This window comes from Dasypus novemcinctus, chromosome 2 (assembly GCF_030445035.2).
Source record: "Dasypus novemcinctus isolate mDasNov1 chromosome 2, mDasNov1.1.hap2, whole genome shotgun sequence".
NCBI classification, from domain to species: domain Eukaryota; kingdom Metazoa; phylum Chordata; class Mammalia; order Cingulata; family Dasypodidae; genus Dasypus; species Dasypus novemcinctus.
This window is the reverse complement of record NC_080674.1, coordinates 188979834-188997349: the sequence shown is the minus strand read 5'-3', so window position 1 is coordinate 188997349 and position 17516 is coordinate 188979834. Positions and strand designations below refer to the sequence as shown.

General features: G+C 42.9%; 1 protein-coding gene across 1 annotated transcript; it reads left to right on the top strand.

Annotated features, from left to right (window-relative positions):
• Positions 1-2000: 2000 nt before the first annotated feature.
• On the top strand, positions 2001-3963 carry LOC111766669 (SUMO-conjugating enzyme UBC9). Its single transcript, XM_071218710.1, is given in 6 exon segments — positions 2001-2054; positions 3241-3504; positions 3506-3554; positions 3557-3768; positions 3770-3806; positions 3809-3963. Coding segments are annotated over 6 exon segments (771 nt in total).
• Positions 3964-17516: the final 13553 nt, after the last annotated feature.

Genomic DNA, 17516 nt, shown 5'->3' with positions numbered 1-17516 from the left:
TTATGGTAAGTGAAAGAAACCAGACAAAAAGTACTGCATAGGGTATGGTTTCATTTACATAAAATGTAAATATAAATAAATTTATAGAGCAGAACTAGATTAGTGGTGATGTAGGGCTGGGGAAGGTCAGAGGGATTGAGAGGTGAATGCTAAGGGACATGAGGTTTTTCTTTTTGGTGTAAAGAAAATGTTCTAAAATTGATTGTGGTAGTGAATGCACAACTCTGTTTTTATACTAAAAGCTATTGACTGTACACTTTGGATGGATTGTATGGTATGTGAATAAATCTCAATAAAACTGCTTTAAAAAAAAAAAGGCTTCTGGCTGATTCCATCACAGAGTCAGGACTGAGGAACTCTTCTGTAGTTGAATTCCCTTGTGGACATGATACCCATGAATTTACAGACTCATGGGAAAACTGTACTTGACGGAGGAGTGATAATGAACTAGATTAAATGTTAAAGGAGATCAAGGACAGAATATGAGGTGGCACTGTAAGGGGGCATCATTTTCTGAGAAGGCCTTCTATACAAAGAGTGACCAGCTGAGACCAGTGTGATGAGAATGAACCAGCAGAATAAATGGCATTTGTGGATGATGAGAAAGAAGCCACGATCACAGATGGAGCAAAGGCCCCGAGACCAAACTGTGCTTAACGTCTTCAGGAAATATGAGATCAGTGTGGCTGGAGTGCGCATACTGAGAAGAAAATTAGCTTGATCTGAGCTGTCAAATGGACACAGAATGGAGATCGTCTGCTCAGTAAAATCTTATAAGTGTTTTGGCCTGCACACCAATGACAAAATAATCTTGGTTGTCCATGAGAATGCTATGTCTGTGGTCTATAGTGACAGCCTTTTACACCTGGACCAGTTTAATTCTAGTGTAAAAAAAGAAAAAGCCAGTTAATTGCATAAATATTTAGACCCTAAGATTTCAAGACATTCTTCCTTGAGTAAGAAGCTGTCAGTGAAGGAGCAAAAGAATTCAGGAATTGTTTCACATTTCTCCTTTGGAAACAGCCTGGATGGAGCCACCACTCACGCAAAGGGAGAAACCCTCGAAAAGGAGCTGAATTTGGGGGTGATAATGAGTGTAGAGACTCTGAGTTGAGGGTCCTACTACACGTGGAGAAGGTGCCCTGAAGTTTAAATCTGCCCGTAACAAAACAAAGGACTCTCGTCTAGAGATGAAGATTGGGTATTCACTAGCATTCAGGAACAAGAGGGGGTACGTGGTCAGGTTTTAGCTTTGGATGGTCCCATAGGGGATCAGTGCGGGCATGCATTGGGCAGGTATGCAGCGGGGGGCACAGAGTCCTAGCCACATGGGCACAAGGAAAGGGAGGCCTGAAAAGCCATCTGTGGCAACGGAGAGGCGATTTGGGGTGACACACAAAGAATCAAAGATTACTCCTGGGAGACAATTGTAACAAAGGTACCAAACCAATGTTAGGTGTCCTGATGAGGGAAGGGAAGTTATGGGAATGCTGCATATTTTATTCTTAGAAAAATATTATACGTCACAGAAACAACCAAGTTTCCTTGTCCATTATACTGTTTTACTCTGTTGTTTCTCTGAAAGTACATGAGAATCAAGGTATATATATAATTTATGCTTTTTGCCAATTAACAAAACATGTGATACACTCAAGCATCAAAACAGATAGGGTCTTTTTTTTAATGTCTAACTAATATAATTCGATTTTTTTAATAAATCAATTTTATTGATACATATTAATAAAGCATACAATTCATCAAAAGTATACAATCAATGGTATTTGGTATAATCACATAATTGTGCATTCATCACAGACGGCGTCTTTTGAACACCTTGAAAGTTATATAGCTAGAAACCACTACGAAATATAAAGGTATCCTGGTTGCCATAGGTATGTTTTCTGGATAGAGGCATTTCCTTGTCACAAGGTTATTGCTCTCAAAGTAGCTAAAATAATATACTAAACTTCCCACCTGGGGAAGTCTGCTATTTTCTCAAGATGGACAAACGCTCTGGAATCTACAAGCCTCGACTGATAAAAGAAAATAGGCCAGTAAGCCAAGCCCTGGATCTTAATGCTTGCACGTATGAACCTTATTCCTATAATAATGAAATTAAGCCTAAGTATAATTAATGCCTAAGAGTTGCCTCCTGAAAACCTCCTTGTTAGTCAAGGAGTGATCTCTCTCTAAGCCAAACTCTGCAAACAACTCACTACCTACCCCCACTCCCAGTGAGGGACATGACTCCCCAGAATGAGTGTCCTGGCACTGAGAGATTATCAGCATGTGTTAATCAGTGAGGCATCTGGAGAAAGAACTTGACCAAATGGGGAAAATATGTTTTTTTAAATAGAGATTTTATGACTAAGAGATTTCACAGTGAGTCAGGAGATCATTCTGGATGTTATGCTTATGCAGATCTTAGTCAGACTTCACAACTGCCACAGTAAACAAAGCATCAAACAAAAGTGCTCTGAGGACGCTAGGGCTGTCGGGACACCATAGGTAAGCCGTGTGGCCACAGGAAATCAACACCCTCTTAGTGGGCCCAATCCCGGAATGTAAGTAAATCTATTTCCCCAGTATAACAGAGTGATACTCGATTATAAATTCCGTCATCATGATTCTTCTAGTCCTTTTATCTGAACCTATAATTTTCAATTTACCTGTTAAGTAGAGTTCTCTAACACTAAAAGACTTTGGGCTGTTGCTATGCTGGTTCAGTCCTGAAATGTAGCGGATATGCAGGCAACTTCCACTCTCCAGCTCTTCAGGCCTGCCCTGGACAACCAGCCAGCAGACGACAATCAACCAGTCCCACCCCAAAGACAAGGATATCTTCAACTTCAAGCAAATCAAATCCATCCCTCTGTCCCATAGTATCTACGTCCCTTGTCAGGCTAAAGCAGCCAGAGCAGACATCACCCAAAACTGCTCAAGATTGATGAATGAACAGCAATGGGGGAGGGAGAGTAACCAGGGACCAACGCAGATTTGTTTAGCGCAGTTGTTAAATGAGTATCTTGTAACATTGATGAAAATAATACATGTTTAAAATTTTTTTTTTTAATTTTAATCAGTCAAAATATGATGGTATATGGAAATTCTATATTTTATGCATGATTCTTCAGTAAACCCACAACTTCTCTAGTAAAGAAAAAAGAAGTCAAAATGAAAAAAAAAATTTTCTCCTTTTTTGGCACACTGAGTTAAAGGCCATTTAAGAAAATACCCTAGGGGCTCAGGAGGGAAGTCCCGAGACGGAGCGAAGCGCAGCGACGCCCGCTCGGCTGCTCCGCCTCCCCCGGGCGCTCGCGGGGGCCGCGGCCGGGGACTGCGAGCGCGTCGGGGATGGCGCGCAGCGGACTCGCCCGGGAGCGCCGCGCTTGGAGGAACGACCACCCTTTTGGCTTCGTGGCTGTGCAGACCGAGAACCCTGGTGGGACAATGAGCCTGATGAACTGGCAGAGCGCCGTCCCGGGCCCGAAAGGGACCCCGTGCGCAGGAAGGAGGCTCGTTCAAGCTGCGGATGCTCTTCGAAGGCGATCACCCGCCTCACCACCGAAGTGCCACTGAGACCCGCGGCTCCTCCACCCCAGCGTGTCCCCTGCGGGCACCGCGCGCTTGTCCGTCCTGGACGACCAGGGCTGGAGCCGGCCATCACGCTTACACAGGGCTTGGCGCGCTCGCCTGTTTTGTTTTATTAGTCAAGGCTTACATAGTCCCGAGCTTTTGTCCATCTTTCTTGAGAAAATAGCAGGCCATGCCCGCTCAAGCCGAGGCGTCCACGATTTACTGCCCAAAGGAGTGGACTACGAGGAAAGGGTTCCAGCACAAGCCGAGGAGTTTGCACCCTCATCAGCAGCGACCTTGTGGCATCGTCCAAAGGAAGGGATTGGTTTGGCAAGAACTTGTTTACATCATTCTTGCAAATCTACAGCTGCTGCGTTTGGTGACTAGTGCCCTGGGGAGGCTGGGCGGGGGCCACGCCGTTTCCACCGCTGGTAGACGGCTCTGGGGTCGCGGAATTGCCCGGGTTTTCATTCAGGGTCTCTTCCGTCTTTTGTGTGGTTGATTGTTATGTAAAACCTGCTTTTTTTAAAATATCGATGTCAGTATTTCAACTGCTGTGAAATTATAAACGTTTACACGTGGCTAAATCCCCTAGGCGCTCGAGGTTGCAGGCACGCCCTCCACGTCTAGCGCTGTCCTTAGCCTCTCGCCGGCTGTGTGCAAAGGCTCGCCCCCTCGCCCCTCTCTCTGCAGAGCTGGGTCGTGTTGCTCACCAGCCTCAGAGCCAAAGCCAGCCCCCGCCCCACGGCCCTTCCTCCGTGTTTCTATGGCGTGTCGTCTGTGTTGCTGTTTAGAGTAAATAAACTTTATATAAAGGTAATAAATTCAAAAAAAGAAAGAAAATACCCCTGAAAAGCCCCCGCCCCTGTCTTTCAGATTCCACCATCATAAAGGACATAAATCTTAAGGGTTGCCTAGAGTATGGTGGAGACTTCCAAAGATTTGAGAATTATTCCAGCAGGGTTCATAATAACACACTGGATGACATCTGAGGGTCCCAAGAAAATAAAACAATCCATCTCCAACACTCTTGGCCACTCCCCCCACCCCACCCCTGCTCGTGCCCTCAGCACCACCCTTCTCTTTCCTTCCATCAGCTAGGTGTTCCATGGAGCCATCCCACTTGCACTGTCCCCACTACTTTCCTCTTTTGGCCTAGACAAAGTTCAAGTCTGTTCTCCATTAAAGGAAAACTCTATTCTCCCTCTCTCTTCCACTCCTAAAACTTTTTTTTTAATTTATTTCAATTTGAAAGCAGTCACTGTTTGTTAACTCACCAGATTGCAAGAATAATCATGGTGAACCTTGATTTATCCTTCTAATACCCCTATTGAGCTGGTCTTCCCAGTTGCCAGTATCTCCGCCTTCTACAAAATGGGCGGGCTTTATCTTCATTTCCACCTCAAGGAGAAGGTCATTTCAAGGGCCACAGGAAGTTGTTTGCTTCTTTGAAGCATTTCCCAACAGTTTCCAGCTCGTGAATCAGCTCCTCCATGCAGATGATGCCACGTTTACCAAGAGATCATGCAAAGAATTATCTGTCAAGGCTCTAAGCTCTTTTTTCAACCCAAACCTTTCATAGAGGGTTCTACCCCATCACCACCTTCTGTTAACACCACTCCCCCTCTCTCAGCGGAAACCGCCCCTCTTCTCTAGCTGTCCATTCAAGCCGTCCTCTGCAAGGCAAGTAATCCTCAGATGCCAAATGCAAAGGAGATTCAGGACCCTAATTCCAGGTTATTTAAACTCTTGTCCACGTGCTGCGATGAAGGAATTACTGGAATGTATGCGAGCCCTTAATTAGTTCATCTTCAGCTAAGCCAAAGAAGGCTGCGTGGGGTGGGTCTAACTCAATCATTTCCAAGCCCCTTGTAGTGACCGAGCCGGATGGGGCTCAGAGAATGCAGGCAGCCCAACGACGCCAGCTACCTCTCCACCCTTACCCGAGTTCAGCAGTCCCGGGTAGGTGTCTGCATTAGGCCCCATGGCTGCAGAGCAAAAGGTCTCAGTAGAAAACTCAGGAATGAAAACGGAGGTAAGTTGGGGGAGGAAGGGCTCCTTCCTGGCTTGTTTATGGGATGATGGCTGGATTTTTTATTTTTTTATTTTTTTGACTTTCATTCCTTTCAAAAAGAACGTCTACGGCTCTTCAAATGTGTTCCAAGCATTCTTATGGTACAAATATTAACTTCGTTTTCATTCTCGGCAAACCAAACTCATTGTACAGAGAAGGAGACTGAGGGACAGCCTGATTAACTACTTTGACATTTTCAGAGCCGGGAATAAATCTATGACTCTGGCAACTCTGTGTCCCTAACCAGTGTCGTATGCCAGCTGGGAAGTGCTTGGTGGTACCTTCTTTCAAAAGTTCCAGGGAGCGGGTGTAGCTCACATGGTTGAGCATCTGCTTGCCCGCACAGGAGTTGAGTACGGGTTCTCTTCCCACAGGCGAGGTTCCCGGCTCAACCCCCAGCCCCGCACTGCAAAAAAAAAGTTCCTTATTTTAACAAGATTGTGTGCCTGCTTTGATTTTTTTTTTTTTTCCTGTCATATTTTACATCTTTAGAAATTCCATTTAGGTCCTTTATATGATCTCCTTTTGCTGATGTAAATCATAGGGAGCCCATTTCGAATAGCCATTTTGGAGCTCTTCTATCGCCTGTGTCATTTGCGGATGCATCTATGGATGGGTTTTTCTCTGATTTATGAATTGTATTTCTCTGCTTTGTTACATGCCTGGTAATTTTAGAGAGGAGGGCAGGCTTGTGGATTTTACCTTGTCAGGAGCTGATTATTTTGTGTCTTTTGAAGACATGTTAGCCTTTGCTCGGTGATGCGCTAAGTTCCTGGGAACAGACTGAGCTTCTTTAGGACTTTTTTAAACTTTTTTAGGGGAGGCCAGAACAGGCTTAAGTCTATGGCTATTTTGGCCCCACTGCTGAGCTAATTCCTCTCAGAGGTCGCTAGACTGATTAGGGGATCTTTTCCTGCTGCCACAAATTCCTTATGGCAGGGAGCGAGGGCCAGGGACCCTCCAGCGGACTCCTTCCTGGAGGTGCTTTCTGGGCCTGGCAGCCCCCCACTGCTGCAGAGCCACCAGAGCTCTCTTTAACTCTGCGCAGGGCCGTCCGCTCGGGTACTTGCCGCTGTGCTACCCAGTGAGATACCTACAAGCTTCTCACCTCTGTTTCCTCAGCCGAGGGGGATGGCGGGGCTCGGCTTAGAGACCCTCCTCTTAGATTCCCTCTCTTTATCTATGGCCTGGAAACCTTCTCCAGGCCCGCAGCTGGGGCACTTTTAAGACTCACTCCCCTTGGCTTCCTGGCCTCAGATTCTGTCCTTGGCTGCCTGCTGTCCAGTGTGTCCAAAATCCTTTGGTTCCTGTAGTTCTTGTGGCTTTTTTTTTTTTTCTTGTTTAATGGAAGGGGATAAAGGGGAAAGGGGGGAAAACTTTGCTTTTACTTTGAAGGAATACTTCAGTTAATCAATTATGATGGAGGTTCTCTGTGATTTCAGAATATCATTGTTTTTATTTTTTTTCAAAGATTTATTTATTTATTTATTTCTCTCCCCTTCCCCCCCACCCCAGTTGTCTGTTCTCTGAGTCTATTTGCTGCGTCTTCTTTGTCCACTTCTGTTGTTGTCAGCGACATGGGAATCTGTGTTTCTTTTTGTTGCGTCATCTCGTTGTGTCAGCTCTCCGTGTGGGCGGCGCCATTCCTGGGCAGGCTGCACTTTCTTTCACGCTGGGCAGCTCTCCTTACGGGGTGCATTCCTTGAGTGTGGGGCTCCCCTACTCAGGCGACACTCCTGCGTGGCACGGCACTCCTTGCACACATCAGCACCGCGCATGGGCCAGCTCCACACGGGTCAAGGAGGCCTGGGGTTTGAACCGTGGACCTCCCATGTGGTAGATGGATGCCCTAACCACTGGGCCAAGTCCGCTTCCCAATGTCATTGTTTTTAGATCTCTTAGTCTGAAGAGTTGAGTTTTTACCTATCATGATTGGTTTGCCTTTAATCCACTCACAGGCAAGTCACTGAGAGATGATCTCCTCTCTAAACTGTTTTGGTTTTGGTTTTGGTTTTTTTGAGTTACCAGGGCCCAGGGATTGAATCTCAGACCTTGTATATTGAAAGCCAGCCCTCAAACACTGAGCCACATCCACGCAACCACTGAGCCACTGAGCCACTTCAGCTCCCCTGAGTTGACTTTTTTTGTTTGTTTTGCTTGTTGTTTTTTTGGTTCTTTTTTAGGAGGCACCAGGGACCAAACCTGGAACCTCCCATGTGGGAAGCAGGCCCTCAACTGCTTGAGTCACATCCGCTCCCTAAACATTCTTGTATTTGTTTTATATTAGGAAGTGATGCTTCAGCCTGAAATTACTGGAAACCTTCAGGAAGTAAAGAAGGAGGGAGACACTCAGGAACCAAAGAAGCCCTCAAGTACAGTTTTTTCCATAATTTTTCTGTTTTCTCTATGCTTTCTGTCCCATCTCAGTTATCTTTACGAACTCAGTGTGCTCATCCCAGCCCCCAGATGGGGGCAGCTCTGGAGCAACAGGGCCTGGGCCTCAGCATTCCTGGGAGCACCCTGCCCTGACCACAGAGCCCTGGTGATCTGAAGGTGAAGAAAGTTCCCTACCAGGGCTGCATTGCGAGCCCGCACGTCAGCCGAGTCCTCATAGGCTGCAAATGTAGAATCACAGCCTGGCCAATATTCTCTAAAATGTATTTTATGGAACTTGAACAATATCTGGATCACAGGTGCTTCCTGCCCTCTCTCCCATGGACTGAACAGCCTGGGCAATGGGGTCTCAGGTAGATGCCAAACCCATAAACTTCTCATGTAAGGGTTATTATCTCATATGAACTGGAATAAAATCACATTCATGCCCCACCAACAGGGAGAGAGAGTCTTTTAAGAACACTCAAATAAATGCTCATGAGTTATGCTGAAGTGCACCACTGTTCCTCTCTCTTCCAGTTCAGCTAATTACTCCTTGGAGTGACCAGGAAATCAGGCGTTTCATTCAGGAATGGGAATTTTACGAGGGACTGATGTGTCCCAGACACAAGAAGAATCATATGCTGTCAAAATGGATTGCCCGGGGGCTCTGGCAGAGGGGCATCAAGAAGAGCTGGCGACAATGTCTCCACATGTTGATAAGCCTGATGGAGTTATATCACACTGTGAAGGAGGCCAACCAGAAGCCAAGGAACGAGCCCCTGCCATGTCCTTACGGAGAGGCCCTACAGCGGATAATGGATTCTAATGGGGAAAACAACGTCTCCTCAGGTTTGTCTCTAGCACATTCGTCTTTGTGGTCCTTTAGTGATGGATGTCAGGAAGCCCAGCCCCTCATAGGGTGTCCTGAGCAGGGCCAAGAATTTTGAGCCTAGCCCCTTTGCACATTAGCACAAAAGACCTGCCCCTCCAAGGGTTGCCCTTGCTTCTCCCTCTCCTATTTTGTTCCTCGGCAGCATGTCCATGAAACAGTGGCTCTGGGGGACTTTGTCCCTGGTCTGGCTCAGAGTGGACATGGTCCCAGGTCAGGCCAGATCACAGACAAAGATGCAGGGAGAGGGTGAGTGGTATCCTCCTGAGCTTTCCATGTCTTTCACGCAGGTCCTCCCTGGGCAGATGTAGCCAACCTCCCACCTCCTGAGTACCAGCCCCAGGCCATCCTTGTCCCCACTGAAGAAGTTATGTGGGAACCCCCACATGTGATCTACTTGGAGAATCCTCAGGTATCAGGATGGGAGACCTGGACCCCAAGCCCTCCATGGCTACCTCCACACCCATGTCCTGCCATTCTCCCAGAAGACCCCACCCTCTGGCAACAGTGGTCAACCTCCGCTGACTCTGATGCAGATTCTGGCCCATATGACAACTTGAACCTGGATCTGAATCTTGTTTGAGAAAGAACAGAAAATCTCAGACCCTTGCATGCATTCACCAAATCCAGTGTTATGAAAATAAAATTTGAAATTGGCATCACAATCAATTTTAGAACATTTTCATTACTCCAAACAAAAAAAAAGAAGAAATTTTTGAAGACAATCCTTGTCTCTACCAGGACTTTGATGGAAACTGGAATTATAAAGAGGGGTCAATGGGCAGGGAGGGAGTTCAGCTTCCTGGGGACTTATAATTTTTCATCCTTCTTTCATTCCTCTCCCTCATCATTCTTTCCTTGTGGCTCCTTTACTCTCCTGGAGCAACTTGTAGATTCAAATATCAAGGGGTTTGAACCCTCCCTTGAGCATTTCCTAGCTGTGTGGTCAGAGTCCTTTCATTTAACATCTCTGGACTTCAGTTCTTCCTTTTAAAGCTGCAACTGATGCATCTTTCTTTAGTAACAGATTTTTTAAAAAACACATATGAAACAGTTATCTCCATTTTTATTTCAAAATGCTATTTCTTTGCTCTAGCAATATTTGTTAAAAAGACTGTGTTTCCCACCAGCAATTAATCTCTGCATTGGTACCTTTTTCAAAAATCAATTGACTAAATAAGTGCATCTATTTCTGTACGATTCCGTTCCATTGTATATTTGGGTTATTTGTATGCTGTCATCACTAGGTCTTGGTTATGTTGGCTATATTTCAATACCATAAAATAAGTCTTAAAAACAAGGAATATTAGTTCCCCAAAGTCTTTCTTCTGTATCAAGATACATAATTATTTTAGGCCCTTTGTTTTTCCAACTAAATTCACATTTTAGCTTGTCAAAACCCTTTCCAAGGGGTTTGGATTGTGTTTGCAATGAATCTACAATTCAATTTGGGGTGAATGGCCATTTTAACCATATTGAGTCTGTCTATCCATGAACATCGTATATTGTTCATTTATGTTGATCTTCCTTAACACATCTGAGCAATGCTTTCTAGTTTTCAGTGTGCAGGTCTTGCATGTCTTTTAGTAAACTTACTCCTACATATTTTTTTTTGGGTGTTTGTCAAGAATTCTGAAGGGTCAATATTTAACTCCACTTTCAAGCTAACAAATTAGCCTGAAGAAGATTCATGGATGGTGCCAAAAGACACAATACATCTGCATCCAAGACAAAGAACTCTAACGCATGGCACAGGAGGCAGTATGAGCTTCATGTCTGTGTCGGTCCCCCTTCCCTTCCAAATACTCTGAGCAGGCACACATGGCCTACTTAGGAAAATAAAATGATGTGCTTTCTTGTTTTCTAAATCCATATCCCTGCCAGGATCTAATATACAGTCTATGGGTCCAGTGTTTCTGAGGTTGAAAACTAGACAAAGAAAAGAAATTGAGTTTTCTTTAATGTTAATTTATTAAATTGGGGACTTGGAAAAAATTTAAAATCTGAACTTCAAATAGTCAAAATAATGAAATTGATTTTTTTTAAATTATAAGTAAAAATAAATATGCACACACTTCAACTTTATATATCTAATTTATCAATACCATAATAAGCAAACCAAAAATAAAACTCTGAGGTAGAATCTTTGGGAAATAATAGAGTATACAACTAATGAGTGAAATACATGTTTGTATATTTAGGTTTTGCTAGTATTAGAACTTATATAAACTAAGTGATTTTTTTTATCATAATGACCCCTTGACCTCTACAAACTTTTTTTAGTATTTTTTTAGGATAGTTGCAGTTTACAGAAAATGCATGCAGAAGGTACAAAATTCACATGTGCCCCAACCTCAACAGTTTTTCTTATTAACATTTTTGCATTAGTGTGGAAATTTGTTACTATCGATGAATCAATATTATTATATGATTAAAGACCATAGTTTACATTAGGGTTCTCTCTTTCTTTGTGTTTTACAGTTCTATGAATTTTTTTAATTTCCCTCCCCCCCCCCCTGTCTGCTCTCTGTGTCCATTCACTGTGTGTTCTGTGTCCGCTTGCATTCTTGTCAGTGGCACCGGAATCTGTGTCTCTTTTCGTTGTGTCATCTTGCTGCATCAGCTCTCCGTGTGTGTGATGCCACTCCTGAGCAGGCTGCAATTTTTTCGCATGGGGCAGCTCTCCTACGGGGCACACTTCTTGTGCATGGGGCTCCCCTACACGGGAGACACCCCTGCATGGCACGGCACTCGTTGCACACATCAGCACTGCACATGGGCCAGCTCACCATGCCGGTCAGGAGGCCCTGGGTTTGAACCCTGGACCTCCCATGTGGTAGGTGGATGCTCTATCCATTGAGCCAAATATGCTTCCCACAGTTCTATAAATTTTTAAAAATTTATTGTGGTAACATATATAACATAAAATTTCCCGTCTACCACTTTCAAGTTTACAATTCAATGGTGTCCTTACATTCACAATGTTGTGCTACCATCAACAACATCCATTATCAGAACTTTTCCATCATTCCTATCACAAACTTTACCAATGGAGTAATTAACTCCCCATTCACGACCCCTACTCCTACCCCTGGTAACCCATAATCTAATTTCTGATGCCATGAATTTTCATATTCTAATTATTTCATATAAGCAAGTTCATAGAATATTTGTCCTTTTGTGCCTGGCTTATTTCACTCAACATGATGTCTTCAAGGTTCATCCATATCGTAGCATGTATCAAGACTTCTTCCTTTTTATAGCCAAATAATACTTTGAGAATTGTGAATAACGCTGTTATGAAGATCAGTGTACAAATATCTGTTGGAATCCTGGCTTTCAATCTTTTGGGGATTGCCCAGTCATATGGTAACTCTATATTTAACCTCTCAGGAACTACCAAATTGTTTTTTACAATAACTGCATCATTTACTTTCCCACCAACAATTTACAAGAGTTCCTATTTATCCACATCGTCTCCAACAGTTATTTTCCAATTTTTTAATAGTAGTCATTCTAGTGGGTGTAAAGTGGCATCTCATTGTGGTTTTGATTTGCATTTCCCTAATGGCTAATGATGCTGGACCTCATTTCATGTACTTACTGTTCATTTGTATATCTTCTTTGGAGAAATGTCTATTCAGATCTTTTGCCAATTTTTAAACTGGGTTGTCTGTCTTTGTTGTCGAGTTTGAGGAATTCTTAATATATTCTGGATACTAAGCCCTTATCAGATATATGGTATCCAAATATTTCCTCCCATTTTGGAGATTTTCTTTTCACTTTCTTGAAAATGTCTTTTGGTGCAAAGCGTTTTTAATTTTGATGAAGTCCAACTTACCTATTTTTTGTGTGTGTGGCTCATGCTTTTGATATAAATTCTAAGAATTCATTGCTTAATGCAAGGTCCTGAAGCTGTTCCCTCATGTTTTCTTCTAGGAGAGTTTTATAGTTTTAGAACCTGCATATGGGTCTTGTTCCATTCTGAATTAATTTTTGAATATGGTGTGAGGTCGTGGTCCACATTCAGTCTTTTGCTTGTAGATACCCAGGTTCCCCCCCCCCCCAACAATTTGTTGAAGAGACTATTCCTTCCTCATTAAGTGGACTTGGCACCCTTGTCAAAATCAACTGGCTGTAGATACGTGGTTTATTTCTGAACTCTCAATTCAATTCCAATGGTTTATATGTCTGACCTTGTGCCAGTACCACTGTTTTGATTACTGTAGATTAAGTTTTAAATTGGGATGTGTGAGTCCTCTGATTATATTATTTTTCCAAACGGTATTGGCTGTTTAGGGCCTCTTACCCTTCCATATGAATTTGATGATTGACTTTTCCATTTCTGCAGAAGTGACTGTTAAAATTTTGGTTGGGATTTCATTGAATTTTTAAATTACTTCGGTAAGAACTGGCATCTTAATATTCAGTCTTCCAGTACATGAACATGGAATGTCTTTTCATTTATTTAGATCTTTAATTTCTTTCAACAATGTTTTAGTTTTCTATGTATAAGTCCATTACATCCTTGTTTAAATTTATTGCTAGATACTATATTCTTTTAACTGCTATTGTAAATAGAATTTTTTCTTGATTTCCTTTTTGGATTGCTCATTCCAAATGTATAGAAACACTACTGGTTTTTTTGTATGCATCTTGTACTCCAACACTTTGCTGAATTTATTTGTTAGCTCTAGGAGCTTTCTTGTGGATTAATCTGGATTTTTTATTTATATATGTGTGTGATCACGTCATCGGCAAATAGGGATGGTTTTACTTTTCTTACTATTTAGATGCCTTTTTTTTTCCTTGCAAAATTTCTCTGGGTAGCACTTCCAGTACAATGTTGAACAGCAGTGGTGATGGCAGGCATCCTTGACTTGTTCCTAATCTTAGGGCAAAAGCTTTCAGTGTTTCAGCATTACGTATGATGTTACCTATGGGTTTTTTCATGTATGCTCCTTATCATACTTATCACACTTAGGAAGTTTCCTTCTATTCCTTTCTTATTTTTTTTCAGTATGTGTAACAAGAAAGGGTGCTGGGTTTTGTCAAATGATTTATCTATATCAATTGAGATGGTCACTTGGTTTTTTTCATTCTATTCATGTGGTATACATTGATTTCCTCTTTTTTTTTTTTAAGATTTTTTTTTTTTATTTATTTAACTCCCCTTCCCTCCCCCCGTTGTCTGTTCTCTGTGTCCATTTGCTGCATCTTGTTTCTTTGTCCGCTTCTGTTGTCGTCAGCAGCACGGGAAGTGTGGGCGGCGCCATTCCGCGGCAGGCTGCTCCCTCCTTCAGGCTGGGTGGCTCTCCTTATGGGTGCACTCCTTGCGCGTGGGGCTCCCCTACGCGGGGGACACCCCTGTGTGGCACGGCACTCCTTGCGCGCATCAGCACTGCGCATGGGCCAGCTCCACACGGGTCAAGGAGGCCCGGGGCTTGAACCGAGGACCTCCCATGTGGTAGACAGACGCCCTAACCACTGGGCCAAAGTCCGTTTCCCTACATTGATTTCCTCTTGTTGTACCACCCTTGCATTCTGGGGGATAAATCCCACCTGATCACAGTGTATAATTACTTTGATGTACAATCAGATTTGGTTTGCTAGTATTTTTTTTTAACTTTAAAGCATTTTTATTTTGGAATTGCAAAACTATCTGGTAAGTATTTCTTATAACATCTCTGTAAAGTAGGCATGGTCAATTATAATATATTACAGTTAGGTACAGAAACAGGGCCAGAAAATAACTGTCTTCTAGTGGTTTTTTGTTTTGTTTTTGTTTTAAGAAACTGCAGTGGCCTCTCTTTGCAACTTCCTGTTCCTGGTTTATTTCAAAATAAAAAGTTAAAAAACAACCAAACCACAAAACATCATTATTATTGAGATGGTATCATACAAACAGTTAGCAAATATGCATGAATGAAGAATAGGAGGAAAAATATCTGTAAACGGAAGCCTTCCAAGTATTTCTTCTTTCAATTGTTACTATACGGATTGTAAGATAAGATGAAGTAGAAGATAAGGTCTAAGTTTTTCTCTAAATGTATCAGTGAAAGTATAAATGAGAGACCTATTATCCAAAGTATAAAATTAACTCTTTCCTAACTCATAGTCCAGAAAAATGCCTCTCCGTCTAGATTTTATTAGCGCCATAGCAACACAGGTATAAGACCAGAGCTGGATTTTCCAGTGCCCATCTTTTGGGGATGGCAATGTAATAACATTTCTGCGAAAAGCATCTTTACAGACACCTACAGCCCAATCCCCCTTGCCTCTTACTTCTACCTGCCAGGAATGCCGGCCACAAACAAATCCCTGGGAACTCAGAATAGATGGGGGAAAAGTAAAGTTTTCAAGATTGTAAGGTGAGTTTGGGTTCCTCTTTCCTAATGTCATGCTTTTTCTGTCTTCTGAGATAACAAGTTTGGGGTGAGCAGTTTCAGTATCTAGGGTCAAATTTACCTTAAATATGTTGATCATTTTCTGTAGGTTAAAATGCTTTTCAAGAGGACTAATGTATTTTTTCCGTAATTCATATCAAAAGACTGCTGGAGTGTTTAGGTTTTCATACTTGGTATAGACCTGTGATAAGTATAGTTCTGACTGCACACATTTCTGCTGTTTCACTCAGATTTTTTTCTAGTGTGCAAATAAGCTCTAAGAATTTTACTTTGTTTTCCCTTAGTTTTTTCAGCATCCTTCAGTCTGTAATTTCAAAACAATTCTATCTTGTTCTTTTCCCAAAAAAACTCTTAAGTTGTTCAAAATCAGAGTAGAATTCCTCCCTCTGATTTGTCACCTTTCTCTTTAATTCAAATGATTTTGTTACTTGGATTTCTAACTGCTTTTCAGCATTTTTTAGGGGCTCAAAGTAATTTTGAGTCTCTTCCTGTGCCTTGCTGCAACTTGCTCAAAGGTATCAGGTGATGGTTCTGGTGGTCAGAAGAGACCCAGCACTTAGGACACAATAGCTCCAGGTCTTTAGCCCAGAACTGGGTTCCAACCTGATCGTGTTTCTCACACAGGCGTTTCTCCTCCTGCAGTTTCCTTTTGCTCCTCCTGGTGGGAAGCTGCTTCACCATATCAGCCATGTGACATAACTGACAGTTCTTGATGTGCCTGTCGAGGTAGTGGTGGAGGCAGACAGGACAGGGAAGTATATTCTGTAGATCTTCCCAGCACCGGGCAATTCAGGAGCAACAGAAGTTGTGGCCGTAATTAAGGGTCACTAGATCACTTAGGAAATCCAGGCAGATGGGGCACCTGACCTCCGTCAGGGAGGCTGAGAAGGACATCGTGCAATGAGGATTTCTACCTCTGGATACTGTCTTCAGAAATCCCTGTTTCTCCAGGAGCTAAGTGAAGAGCTGATGACTCTTCTATTCCCACTCTCCTTCCTGGAAGTCAATATCTAAGAAGCCACAAGCCTAAAGGGTGCTTCTGTAGCCGGGTTTTGTCTAGGTTCTTGACTAAGCAACAAGAAATCAATTTCAAGAGCACATTGGATTAGTTAGGCCAGTAATTGATTAAGGTAGGGAGGGAAGAGAACAGGGAGAAAATAACAGATCGTGGGTCCCAGATAGAGAGGAGGGGGCTGACAGGTGATAAAGCAGGCTGGTTTATGGAATACGATTTCCCATTATAGCATTATGGATGCCCTGGTTTTACCTGCATGGTGACCATGGCAGGGGAAAAACGGTGAGAGCAGGGCACAGAGGGCAGGAACAGGCACATTAAACCAGCACCTGGACAGGCACCGGGACAGGCCAAAGGCAAGAGAGCAAAAGGCCTTTGTGTTTGCTTTTTATTTATTTATTTATTTTTTTTTTAAGTTTTGTTCCCTTTCAATAGTTCTTAAATACACAACTTGCTTCATAATAGACAGCTGAAATCTTTGCCCTCTTTGGGTTGGGGAGGGACAGCGGTGCCTACATATGTTTTCAGCAGACTCAAACATTTCTCAAGGGGGAAAAAAAAAAATGGAATGATCTCCTAAGCTAAATAAAACAGAGGCCAGTACCTCCTCCAGGTGTGGCTTGTTCTTTCACATTATCTTCCATTACAGGAAATTAGTCTACATAGGAATTCTTCAATGAAGATATATAAAATATCATCTCTAATGTGTAGTAGATTTGTAATGAAAACTTATATAGCAGAGAAAACTGTTTTCCTAATACACAAACCACTCCTACCCTAACATTCCCGGCCACACAACTCTAGTAAGAACTTCCATGGTACACTGGGCCCCAGCCTAACTGGAAAGAAAGGGATGGTGTGCCTGTGGCCTGGTGCATTAGAGCAGCTGCAGCCCCCACCCTCCCAGCCCTCCTGGGACCGACTCCCCGTGCAGTCATCGCAAGAAACAGACTGCCCACACCAAAGTCCCCGGTCCTAACTGGCAACTCACATCAACCCCAAGAGGCTGCAGAATCATCTAGGACATTTCAGATGCTCTATGAAAAAATTCACTTTACACTTATAACTTTAAGACTTTGCATACATTACAACAGTGCATTAGTGATACAAGTTGTAAAATACTTTTCCATTCCTTTGGATTTTGCATAAGATGGTTTTGCATCAGTCACTGCAGGTAGA